This window comes from Apium graveolens, chromosome 7 (genome assembly GCF_009905375.1).
Source record: "Apium graveolens cultivar Ventura chromosome 7, ASM990537v1, whole genome shotgun sequence".
Classification (NCBI taxonomy): Eukaryota; Viridiplantae; Streptophyta; class Magnoliopsida; order Apiales; family Apiaceae; genus Apium; species Apium graveolens.
In genome coordinates this window covers 100,092,709-100,105,145 of record NC_133653.1, presented here as the reverse complement: position 1 = coordinate 100,105,145, position 12,437 = coordinate 100,092,709, and the positions used below count along the sequence as shown (strand labels likewise).

General features: G+C 33.5%; 2 protein-coding genes across 2 annotated transcripts; both read right to left on the bottom strand.

Annotated features, from left to right (window-relative positions):
• Positions 1-1,000: 1,000 nt before the first annotated feature.
• LOC141673903 (uncharacterized) lies at positions 1,001-1,905 on the bottom strand. Its single transcript, XM_074480631.1, has 2 exons — positions 1,796-1,905; positions 1,001-1,676 (listed from the first exon to the last, which is right to left on the bottom strand). Exons 1-2 carry the CDS (start codon positions 1,903-1,905, stop codon positions 1,001-1,003), a joined length of 786 nt encoding a protein of 261 aa, XP_074336732.1.
• Positions 1,906-3,528: 1,623 nt separating this feature from the next.
• LOC141671638 (protein SUPPRESSOR OF FRI 4-like) lies at positions 3,529-10,096 on the bottom strand. The gene is made up of 7 exons (XM_074477920.1): positions 9,736-10,096; positions 7,606-7,703; positions 6,442-6,559; positions 5,326-5,750; positions 4,876-5,024; positions 4,728-4,781; positions 3,529-3,976 (listed from the first exon to the last, which is right to left on the bottom strand). The coding sequence occupies exons 1-7, from the start codon at positions 9,933-9,935 to the stop codon at positions 3,905-3,907; spliced, it is 1,116 nt and encodes a 371-aa protein (XP_074334021.1). The 5' UTR covers positions 9,936-10,096; the 3' UTR covers positions 3,529-3,904.
• Positions 10,097-12,437: the final 2,341 nt, after the last annotated feature.

The window sequence follows — 12,437 nt, the reverse complement described above, 5'->3', positions numbered from 1 at the left end:
CAATAATCATTGAAAGTTGAGGATGTAAATTCAGAAGCATTATCTAAACAAATTGATTTAATATGATGGTCAAGGAATTGGGCTCGTAACTTTATTATTTGGGCAAGTAGTTTGGCAAAGGCTAAATTTTGGGTAGAAAGTAGACATACATGAGACCATTTGGTTGATGCATCAATTAAAACCATGAAATATTTAAATGGGCCTGAAGATGGATGAATAGAACCACAAATGTCACCTTGAATCCATTCTAAGAACTTGGGCGATTCAGTTTAAAGTTTAACATGAGATGGTCGAACAATTAATTTTCCTATAGAACAAGCTGAACAAGGAAGTTCATCTTGTGGTATGATCTTATGGTGTCTAAGAGGATGTCCCGTAGAATTTCCTATAATACGATGCATCATAGGAACTCCTGGATGACCAAGTCTATCATGCCACAGAATAAGGGATTTTGGATCAACGATTTTGGGAACAATGACATTGTAAGATTCAATGACCTTTATTTGTGTGGTATACAACCCAGAAGAGACTACAAGGAAATGACATTGTATACCACACATGACATAAAAGAAATAAAGGTATCCCCATACATGGAAGTAGATGTCGAAACAAGTAGATGCAGCACATGACATAAAAGAAATGCATATGAAAACTAGTCATCTAGGCCATAATAAATATTAATACCATTTTCTATTTAATTTGTGGTCTTAATCATCGGTTCATCATTATAGCTAGCCAAGTTTTTTTCCATCCTTTGTTCATTCTGCCTTTTAGATGACTCGTAAAGTTCTATAAGATGTTTGGGTGTACGACAAGTACAAGTCCAATGCATATAAGCCCCACATCTAAAGTAGATATCTCTAGTATCCCCTTCTGGTGGTTCCTTCCTTTTATTTGGCATCTCATTCTGCCACTTCTGCTGGCCAGAGTTGTTGTATCCATCACGCTATCACTTCAGGTGACCATAGTTATACTGATTACGAAACCGACCACGAAAATTTCAGCGTCCACGATTCCGTCCGTGATCTCCTCCTCCTCTATGCCCTTTCCCACGTCCATTCTTACGAAATGACGTGTTATGTACTTCAGGTAACTGGGCAGAGCCTATTGGACGTATCTGATGATTTTTCAATAACAACTCGTTCTTTTTAGCTACAAGAAGGAGAAATATCAACTCACTATATTTTTGAAAGTAGCGCTCCCGATATTGTTGCGCCAGGATCATAGTGTTGGGGTGAAAGGTTGAGACCGTCTTTTCAATCATGTCAACATCAATAATATTCTCACCACACAAGGTTAGTTTTGAGCTTATTTTGAATAAGGCAGAATTATACTCAACAACAAATTTGAAATCTCGTAACCTTATGTTAAGCCAGTCATACCGGGCTTGAGGTAGATGAACAAGTTTTTGGTGATCAAATCTATAATTGAGATTATTCCAAAGGGTGAGTGGGTTTTTGACGGTTAAGTATTTGGATTTTAAATTTTCATGAATGTGATGCCTGAGAAAAATGATAGCCTTGGCATTTTGTTCAACGCTTGGAGTTTTTCTCGATTCCATGGTGTCTTTTAACCCGTTAGCACTAAGGTGTAATTCAACATTGACTACCCAAGATAGATAATTATCCCCAGATACATTAAAGGCAAAAAACTCTAATTTTGCAAGATTCGCCATTCTGAATAGATTTTAAACAAGATATAATATGTCACATAATATTTAAACAAGCAAGTTGAAATAATAACTTTATATAAAAGTTACGATGGCATAGCCGGTCAGAAAACTTTTGATTATTACTTGACGGCAGCGCCAACTTTTATAGTAGTATTACTTGACGGCAGAGCCATCTTTATAGTATTACTTGACGGCATAGCCATCTTTATAGTATTACTTGACGGCATAGTCATCTTTATAATTTCCAATCAGTAACATAAATAAATATGTAGCAATAATTAAAATAAAATGAGTAAAAAAAATCGTACCTCTTTTATGAAATAGTTTTAGTTGACAGATACTCGTGAGTCAGAATAAGTCGTACCTCTTTCGAGAATCAAGTTTCAGTTGGCAGAGACTCGTGCTGATAACGTGTTATATTTTAATAAACTATAAACTATAGAGTAAGAAATGGAGAAGGAAAGAGAGAGATCTCAAAAATATTATTACTTCTTATGTGATTGTTCAAGTACAAATGACCAGGCAAAACTTTTATTTATAATAGAGTTTTATCAACTATACTTAGAAAACTTAATACGTAAGTTTTCTTAGTCAGGTTAACGAAATCTTGATTTTCGTGACAATCTTCCAATATTAAATTAAGTATTTCTTGATCAATATCGCGAATCTTCCGTAGTAAGTATTGCGAGTTTTGCTTAGTAAGATTTGACAATCATTATTATAACATATTTTGAATTGTTTCACTCAAATCACAATTGATGTTAATTGATGTTGCTATAATTATATTCGTCAAAATATGATATGCCGGGGAGCGAATGAGAGAGAGACCAGATATTTAATTGTCTTCTGGAACTATATCTTTTTTTTATTATACTATTCAATCCGAAATTATTAATTATTTTTTGACTTTCCAATCAATCAACCTGGTATTTAGATAATATCTACTTACAGTCCTATAATAATTCTAATATTAGTATATAATCCGTGCGATCCACGGTTGTTTTTATCAATATATATTGTAAATTTTAATTTTAATATGTTATTGGTAGGATTCGAAACTTATACCTTTTAAAAAATACTATTTTTTTTTATAATTTTAATATATTATCGCCAGATTCGAACCTTATACCTCTTAAATAAAACTAATTTTTAAGAATAAATCTAACGATTCTTATCGATTTGATATGATCTGACGACTCCGAGTGATCAATGACCAACAACCACCAACAACCAAACTTTTAATGTTTCGTCTTTAATATAATATTATAGATATATAATTTGCTCATATAATATATTATCTTACATTTTAGAATTGCTATATTTAGGTTTTACGGTCAATTCTGTTATTACAGTTTTATTTTTATTTTTATGTAAAAAGAAATTGACACTATTGTGTTTACTTTACTTTAAAAATAATCCCGTGTCAAGTAAACTTGTAGTCATTTTATCAGGCTGCAATATAAGTATTTATTGTTATGTCAGCTCACAATTTGTATGCTCTGAACTTTTCACTTCTGATGTAAAAATTGATGCACGGTTCTTCGCGTCTATACCATCTAAAATGCTCTGTTTATAATCATAATTTCCTAATTCATCAATAACTTTCGGACTACAACTTCAGGTGCTCAAGCCAACATAACGCCTTTTTATTATGATTCGAGAGGTAAAAAGCCAGTACCACTTAAAAACGTCTAACCAGAACATTACTAGCACGAGCAATGGTTTCCTAGTTTCACAACCAGGTCCATGTCTCATCAAATTATCAACTTATCTCATCCCTCTCATCACATAATCGGATTCAGGCCTGGCTCTTTTAAAGGGAGCATAACCAATTTACAGATATAGAAAACACACCATTAAAGAGCAAAAGGTCAGCTCATGTATATTTAAATAACTTCAAAGAAGCGCAGAGATCCAAAAGCAAAGTCATTAGTATGAAAGAGGCAGCCAAGAATATATATGCCGACTGGCAAAATGGCTGTGTAGCTAGGACTTTCATAGAACTGGGTTCTATAGAAACTGAAAACAAGTTAAAGTTCACTGATTTTTAGAAAAATTAAAGTAAATCCTATCTCAGCGAAAAAATATGACTAGTCATTTTCTGTATCTCCTTGCTAATGATCGAAAAAAATTGATTCTTACATCTGCAACCACTTACAACTTCATCCCTTGAACTAACAATCAAAACCAAGAACCGAATGCCAAGGCCTACTCATCTCGGCAGCTTCAAAGCTAAAATGGCATGCGACCGGCCAGCCTGCTTTCTGATATCCTTCTGTCGATAGCCGCATCTACTGAGCTCATCTGTATCAAGGAATTACAGTTGGTAGTGAATTAAACATGATAAAGGACAGTTAATTGCATTGTTAAACCAATAAATATGTATAAGTTTGCTTCGATGCAAGATACACTGAATCTTAGGAAAGAAGCTAACCTCGGCAGAGCTGAAATTCTCTCTTCGACCAAAAAGTAAAATGATAGTAAAAATGAAATAATTCTATTAGCAAAACAAGAGGAAAATTTCTCTTGGTGTTTTTGTTCCACTCAAGTCAATAATTAATCCCATGTTAGACACACTGGGAGTCCATATAATCAGCGATTTAGATTTTTTAGATAGCAACTGCATGCATTCCATTTCAATTGAGTAGGATGTAAGTCAGCAAATCTTGAGCTGATAACAGCAATCTTATGAAAACAGTAATACTAACTACCAACAAATAAAATTAAAGTACCTACTTGAAAATTTGATGACCAGATAATTTTGTATAACTGCTATCAACAACCACCGAATGGCCAAATGTTATAAAAACAGCCGACCAGTGATATGTGCAAAGTAGACACATACTAAATGAAATCTCTTATATTCTGTCCTCTTAGTTCCAAAGAATGAACAAGAACATAAATTACATACAGGGGTACCTTTACAAAATGTAAGAACGCGCAAACAACTGAATCTGAAAGGCAAGGAAGGTAACACCTCCTCATCGGGTTAGCCATATAAAGGAGCTCCATATCCGTGTGAAAAAAATTATATAACAAGACAATCATCACTTACCTGGCTAGTTTCATCATGCACCTGGTATTTTGGTAATGTCATTCTTCTCTCTTCCTGCAAATATCCAACAGGATTAAAAATAATTTAATGATAAAATTAATGGTAAAAATGTAGAAGAGAGAGAGAGATGAACAATAAACCAGCTTACCATTGACAGCGCTTCATCATCCCAAACTAGATAGACCTCGTTAGTTGCTGGCTGGGGAGGTTTGTTTGCGATAACTGGAGGGGGGCCAATTGAAGGACCATTTGTATTTGGTCCAGATGCATAAGAATGTGAATTTACCAAAGCCCCACCTATTGAGAAAAATTATAAATATAAATGCAAAAATATTTATAGCCAAAAAAAAAAGTCATACATTAATCACAACAAAACTGTAAATAAGAGAACTTGCAATAATTTACTTCAACTCTTTACACTATCATTATTAAGGTTTCACATTGGGAAAATATTAGAGATCCATGACATACCCTCCAAATACCTTATTATGATGAAACTTTGCACAGATTGATATACAATTAAAATCCCCCCTCGGATAAGAAAAAAAGCTCTAATAAAAACATAAGCTAGTGCTACTGTGTGTGAAAAACTTCATACCTGGAAACCCGGGGGTATGGTAACTGCTTGCCAGTGATGAGATGTTGTTACCATGCAAGTCACTGGAACTATTATGTTCTGCAGAAGAGCTTAATGGAACAGTTGTTGAAAATAAAGGAGCAGAAAATGGTGGAGCTTGAGCAGATATGTTATTGTTGGCAACAACTGGAAATAAAGGTTGTGACACAGTAGCAGGTGCAGACACAGGTAATACAGGGGGAGCAACAGTCAGTGACGGTTGGAGCCCTGGAGATGTAGTAGATGGCATGGGAGGCCTAAAATTTTGTAGTGGGAATAAAGGTTGTTGGACCATTCCCAGAGCTCCAGGTTGGGGAACTGGAACCCCTGGACGTTGTACTAACCACGGTTGGGGGCGTGGTGGAATTGGCCATCCGACACGTGGCATTGGTACTGCAGGATTGTAACTGCATCCAGAAAACAAACACATAACAGGGTAAGAAAAAATTACTTCAGCACTGGGAGTTTCTACATATACTGTGATACACAAGACTGATGTTGATCAATAATGAGCAAGCACAGAGCATTACTTGACAAGGCTAAGTACATGTCCACTGTACAGGTATTTAAATCACTTCATTAGAACAGGTAGACGAGACTGAACTTAGGGATGCGTACGCACGATAATATTTTTATTAAGATTTTTATATGACAGAAGTTCAGGACTTCATGCTACTGCATTATCACTTTTAAGCCCAACCTCATGAAAAGATGGGCTGCAAACCAACATGACAACATTACATGTGATAATATGTTGTCTTTTAACCTATAAAAAAGCAAAATTTCATACTTGGTTGCACCAAAGAAAAATTTAACATTATTGCATGCACACTATTAAGTCAAACATGTTCATCTAGTTGCAGAACATTCATATACAAGAAACATTCATCAAACTATGCGCAAGAGAAATAAAATTAAACATTTTGAAGCAAAATGTAATTAAAAAATAAACATATGTCTCGACCCAAATCTTCAAAATGTATATGCCATAACTTTTTCAATGTTATACCAAACAATTATTAGAATATGGATGCAGTCTATGTAATCAGGTTCAGTGTGCACTGCTACTTTATAATATAAGTTCATATTAGAACTTACTATGGAGGGCCTACAGTTGTCGGAGGGGGATATCGAATGCCGAGTGATCCAGGTAAAGCATGAGCGAATTGGGAGGTTGGGATGTCCACTTTCCCTATTTTTGATGGAGTATCTTCATCTGCAGGACAAGTGGTAAAGCATTATATGATATAAGACCATAACTGGTCATAGATTACAGAATTAGGGTTTTTTGTTCTCGGGCTGCTTTGATGTAACTTCAAGTTCAGAGGCATTCTTGTTAAAATCTTAAAGTTAAGTGAATGTACTTTTTAGTTTTATCTCATTAATAGGCATCCCACTCTGCAAACCACCATGCATGCTCAATTAATATTAGCCAAACAGATTTAAGTTCAAGCAAAGAGGGAGCAAACAAGTGAAATCACTTGCCCACCGGACAAGGACTTTTAAGTACAAAGGTGGTCACGCATCCAGTGTCCTAACTAAATTAAGCTCTTCTCTGGTGGTCATGTGTCCACTGTCCTAGTTATCAACTTAATTAGGAAATACTTAAGTCTCGCCTTTGGTTGGAAGCAGTAATAAAATGAACGAGTATAATTGCGAATTGAAATTATAATTTTGTCACTTCATTCAATTTATCTTATTAACGTTTATGCAAACTATTCATTCTACACATTGCAAGTTGCAACTCAAGTACTTCCCTTCCAGTTTACAAAATATGCCCATTTACGCATTATTTTAATTCTCAGTTATAAACATCTTTTTCATCTCATCCACTCTCATACACATACCATTTTCTCATTTTCTTCAACAACTCCAGCAATAACTCTACACTTTTATTACCAGAATAATTTACAGCCAAAAGCAACTGTAAGATTGATGTCTTAGCAGTAGAGCTTATATTTGCAGCCACAAAAAAGATGGAAAAAAGTTGAGATTAAAGCACTCCATCTAATCTCAATTTAGCCCTAAACCTTTTTAGTTACCATGCTAGTTAAAGGGTCTCCGCGATATATATAATCAGTCTTTTAAAAATATAATTTAAAACTAGGCACTACACTTCTCTTTCCCACTTCCTACATTAACACATGCAATGCATTCTGTCTGGGAAATCTAGATATATCTAGCACATTAAAAAAGCTTGAAATACACATCAATGATATTAAAGAGGTATACTGTAAAAATAAGATCTTGAAGATGTCAAACCTTCTCCATAATGAGCTGCCATTGCTTCAGCTGGAATTCCCTGCATCCCATATATCTCTATATCAGTCGACTCTCTACCTTCTTTAGCATTTGGCACCCTGTAATTTATTATCATGTTCGATAAAATTCAGTAAATGGAATGCACTAAAATTATGTAATTAATATTTGAAAATATTTATAATAACATGTTTACAAGCTAAAGAAACCTGGTTCACGTGCACAGGTGAAATGAAGAGAAGAGAGAAAAGAACTTTAAGCAAGAAATATTAACAAAAATTGACCAAGCTTAGTTTTAACAGAAGAAATGGAGTCAAATTAAATTATGCAGCTCAAAAAGGGCCTAAGCAGCCACTAGAACATATAAGAGCAGCCTTACTAGGTGTTTTAACTAAAAATGGTCAAACTTGTTCACCTCGTCACCGGAAGTCTAGCACATAGTCGAAAATAAGGTAAGTAAATATCAAAAAAAAGAAACAAATCAAATCAATTAAAGGCTTTTTAGTTAAAACATAAACAAACAAAAAATTCTATTCATATAGATTTTATACTATAATCAAATTTAAAACACATTAAGAATGCCGAAACGCAAAATGCAACATCGGTTCACGTAAAATGGCCCTAAATGGCATAATATGAAAAACTGGCCCTTTTAGGCAAGTAAAACACAACACCAGTTCACGTTTTTTAAAAACATAATTACATATCTACTGATTATTTCTAAAAAACAATTTTAAAAAAATAAATTGAAAACGCATCTGCCAGATGCGTTGTACATGGCACGCATTTATAAGTTGCGTTTTTCATCCACGGACGCACCAAATTTCCAAATTTCGTGACAGCTGTCTTCGAATGAGTCAAAAGTAAAGAGGTGGGCCAGTGGGAGTTGAACCAACAACCCCACAATTCTATTTCTGACTCACCACCAGCAGACTAAGATCAAATTGAGTTAAAAGTTAAATGCCAACCGAAACAACATTTTTTATTGACATATAGGCCTCTTTTTCTAGTTCCCCCTTTGAGCAATATATTCAAAAAAAGTGCCATAAGGGGCCTTTTCTCCGCGATGTCTTGGTGTGTACGGCTTAAAGAACACCTCAGATTAATTTAGTATATATATAACAGCCTAATATGTGAGTAACGAGAACCTGGACTTAATCCAGCATCACAGGTTTATAACGGAATTGGTTTGTGATGCACTATAGATGTCAATGGCTAGAATTTAGCGCTTCACGCTTTTTTACGCTTCGCGCTTTAAAACGTGTGCTTCTTTGAAGTCGCTGCGCTTCATAAATTCCTATGCGCTTTGAGTGCGCTTTTGTGCGCTTTGAGCCTAGGCGCGCTTTTCACAACACCGGTAACAAGAACCTGGAAATAATCCCCTATAACAGGTTTAAAATTGAATTGATTTGTGATGCACTATATATGTCAATGGATAGAATTTAGGATGTAACCAATGAAACTAAAACTATAAGGTCATTTACATGAACATGAAATTATTCAGATTATGACCAGCTTATATTTTAAGGCCACAAAAACACAAGGTGTGCTGAACATAAACCCTTCTTCAGTACTTAATTCCTTATTTTAAGCAGTCCTTTACCGAGAGCTTCTAGATTGTACATCCTCAGTTGCAGCAACATAAATATATTATCACTCTCCTTACTTGTAGCAGTTTATCTTCCACCCCTCCTAGAAGTTACACATGTTAGGCTTACTGTTAACCTATCTCCTTTTTGTGCTTTTCCTTCAATCCACCAAAATTCAACCAAATGGTTAAAAAATGTGCAATGTTATATGAGGTATGTGCTTCCATTTGGAGTCAATGAGATAACCCGATTAATTTGGTAGAAATCAAGTCCACATCAAACGTTTCTAAGCATGAATTACAACTAATGTGCTTGATCATAACATATGCATCTTCTGGAAGCAATTAACAAAAACAAGTCATGCCTTCCGATAGAAACATTATGATAAGCACAATGCATTTCAACCAAAGTAAACAAATAATAAAAACAACCAAATGACAAACCTACGATCTAAACAAAATCCAAATCACATACAAATACAGAGAGAGAGAGAGAGAGAGATGGGGGAGTGAGAGAGAGAGAGAGAGAGAAAGAGGGTATATACTTGGAAACAGTCTCTTTATGAACCTGAAGAACATGAATAGACATGCCACCAGCAGTAGAAAGCTTCTTATGACAAACATGACATTTGAAGTGCTTAGCTTTCTGATGTTGTACCAATATCTTCTCATCATCGAACTCTCTATCACAATAATAACACCATATATCTGATACTGCTGCTGCTCTCTTCTTCTTCTTCCCCATCCCAGACTGATATTCAATTCAATTCAATTCAATACTCCTTCCCTTCAATCTAATTTCACCCTATTCTATCCAATTTTTAGGGTTTTGCAATAAGGGTTACTCTTTCTGCCGTCTGATTGCCTTGCTCCTTGTGCTCATTTATAAATACAGGCCTCAACGTGCACAAATTTTCTATTCAGTTTTTTCGTTACATATTTTGATATTTGTTAAAAAAAAAATTCTCTTATTTCAATTGTGTTTTAAGTTTTTTAATAACCACAATTTTAAATTAATTAGATTCGTTAAAACAAGGTTTTAAATTAATTAAATAAATATATATATATGTTTAAAAATAAGGAAAAACGCCAAAATGCTTATCTCGAAGTCACGTTAGCTCGTTTTATCACTTTTTACTTGGTAAACGTTGCATTTATATATATGGCAACCGAATATTAGATGGCGGCCGATCTTAGATGAAGTGAATTTGTAATGGTCGGATCTCATACTCTAGTAGTCGAATCTCATATTTGGCTAACTTCGACAACCGCTGAAATTGCATATCAAAGAAGCTATTCTTACATGTATTATTATGATCGATACTTTGTGTGTGTATATATAAAATGTGATAAATAACATATATTAATAAAGTAATAATAAAATAATTAAAATTATTATTTAAATAAATTACATAAATTCCATAAAGTCACATTACAAAATTAATATGTAACCAAAATATTACACATTTTCATATTTAGAATTTACTTTATAAATTATTTATAAGTTATTAGTCAAGTACTCACGTTTGTTTATAATGCAAACAATTTAAATTAAACAGATTTTAATCCATCAACAGGCAACACACGCTAAATTGTACTTGATATCTTATATTTCTAGAGCAATTATTTGAAATAAGCGAGCAAATATACTTGTATTTTTATAGCAGTTAGATGAAAGAATAAATAGTGTGAAGTGTGATTCGCAGATATATTGATATAAGAAACATTTATAGTCTTTTTATCATTTCTAATTATCACTACAAATAAATTGAATAGAACTAAAGTTCAGCATATCTAATCTATCTAGTTAACCTTGTTTCATGTTGGAAAATTATATTGTTCAAATTGAAATTATTATTAAACTGGTATGGATCTAGTTTCAATATATTATAAATTACTAAACTTTAAATTTGACATTGATGATTCATTGTATCAAAAAATGTAAAAAAAAATTGCATTACATGGACATAGATATTTCGTGTGTCCAGTAAAATAATATTTGTACATATCCTATAAAGAGATTATGAACCAATATTTACAATGAAGAAAGAGTGAGCTTCCGATCAAAGTTTGGGAATAACATGGATCAGAAGTGTTACAATAGAGTACAAGTGTTGAGAGTTTAATGTAATGTCAATATCCAATTTTGGCATAATAATATTAACCATTTCTACAAAATATTATCTTATACAAGGCTATATATATATATATATATAGTGCATTAAAATACTACCTAATATGTGGTAATATTAGCGACATAAGTTGGATCTTTTCAAGGGCATATATGATTACCATAACTGAATTTTATGCGTTAATACTTGATAGGTTAACAATTACTTTAATTACCCGACTAATTAGTACTTGAGATAGATTAACATACCTAGTTGCATGTTCACTTAAGTTGTTTTAGCTTACAACCAGGTTATTTTCGCAAGCATAGTGAACCCCGTTGCCATAGCATTTTTAATTTCTTGTTTAGCATGAAGTGAAGTACTGTTAATTTAGTTATAAGTAATAGTCTCACATCGTGTCACTCTGTAATATATATAGATATTATGCGCTTGTAAACACATAAATATAATAAATCAAGTTTTTGACTTTGTTACCGAGTAGACCCCTAGTTTTCCATTGATCTTAATTTGATTATTTGGGTCATTTCTGACTTTCGTTGTCTCATTAGAATTTCAGTTCCAGCTGAGGAAGATTTTATTATGTTTTCTTGACTTTATTGGGTATTTATAGGTTTGCACTGGGTCAAGTTGGTAGTTTTGCATAATTTTCTCCCACCTTGGTCTAGCACATACTCAAAAAATTGTCTCGTTGAAAACTACAAAACCTCTTATTGAAATTTCAAGGTATTTAATGCATGCATGTTATAGATTACCGACTTAGCAAATAAGCAACTCGACAAAATTTCATAGATGGACGTTCGCTTTACAAAAAGGAAGTAATCCATTATAACCGAGAGTCGTACGTAATTAAGTCAGCGAAGATTAAGACAAAGATTAGGTCATAGTTAATGGAGTTTTTACAGGAATCTTATAAGTATAATACTTACACATATAATTTGGATAAACACGTAAACACATGAGTTAACTTTTATACACTCTCAAATACAAACCGAACATATATTATATACATAACAAACATTCAAACAACCTTTTAAGTAGAGTAATGCTGTAAAGCATAATGTAATGTAACATGTAATCGAGGATTTATAACTCAACATGAAAACAGAAACAGATAA

Excerpts from the sequence above, each read along its gene's own strand:
- LOC141673903 (XM_074480631.1), bottom strand. The coding sequence starts at position 1,905 with ATGACTATGCCGTCAAGTAATACTATAAAGATGGCTATGCCGTCAAGT. Across the intron at positions 1,677-1,795 it reads AAAGTTGGCGCTGCCGTCAA|AATGGCGAATCTTGCAAAAT; the intron begins GTAATAATCAAA and ends AAATCTATTCAG.
- LOC141671638 (XM_074477920.1), bottom strand. The coding sequence starts at position 9,935 with ATGGGGAAGAAGAAGAAGAGAGCAGCAGCAGTATCAGATATATGGTGT. Across the intron at positions 5,751-6,441 it reads ACAACTGTAGGCCCTCCATA|TTACAATCCTGCAGTACCAA; the intron begins GTAAGTTCTAAT and ends TTCTGGATGCAG. Across the intron at positions 4,782-4,875 it reads ATGATGAAGCGCTGTCAATG|GAAGAGAGAAGAATGACATT; the intron begins GTAAGCTGGTTT and ends GGATATTTGCAG.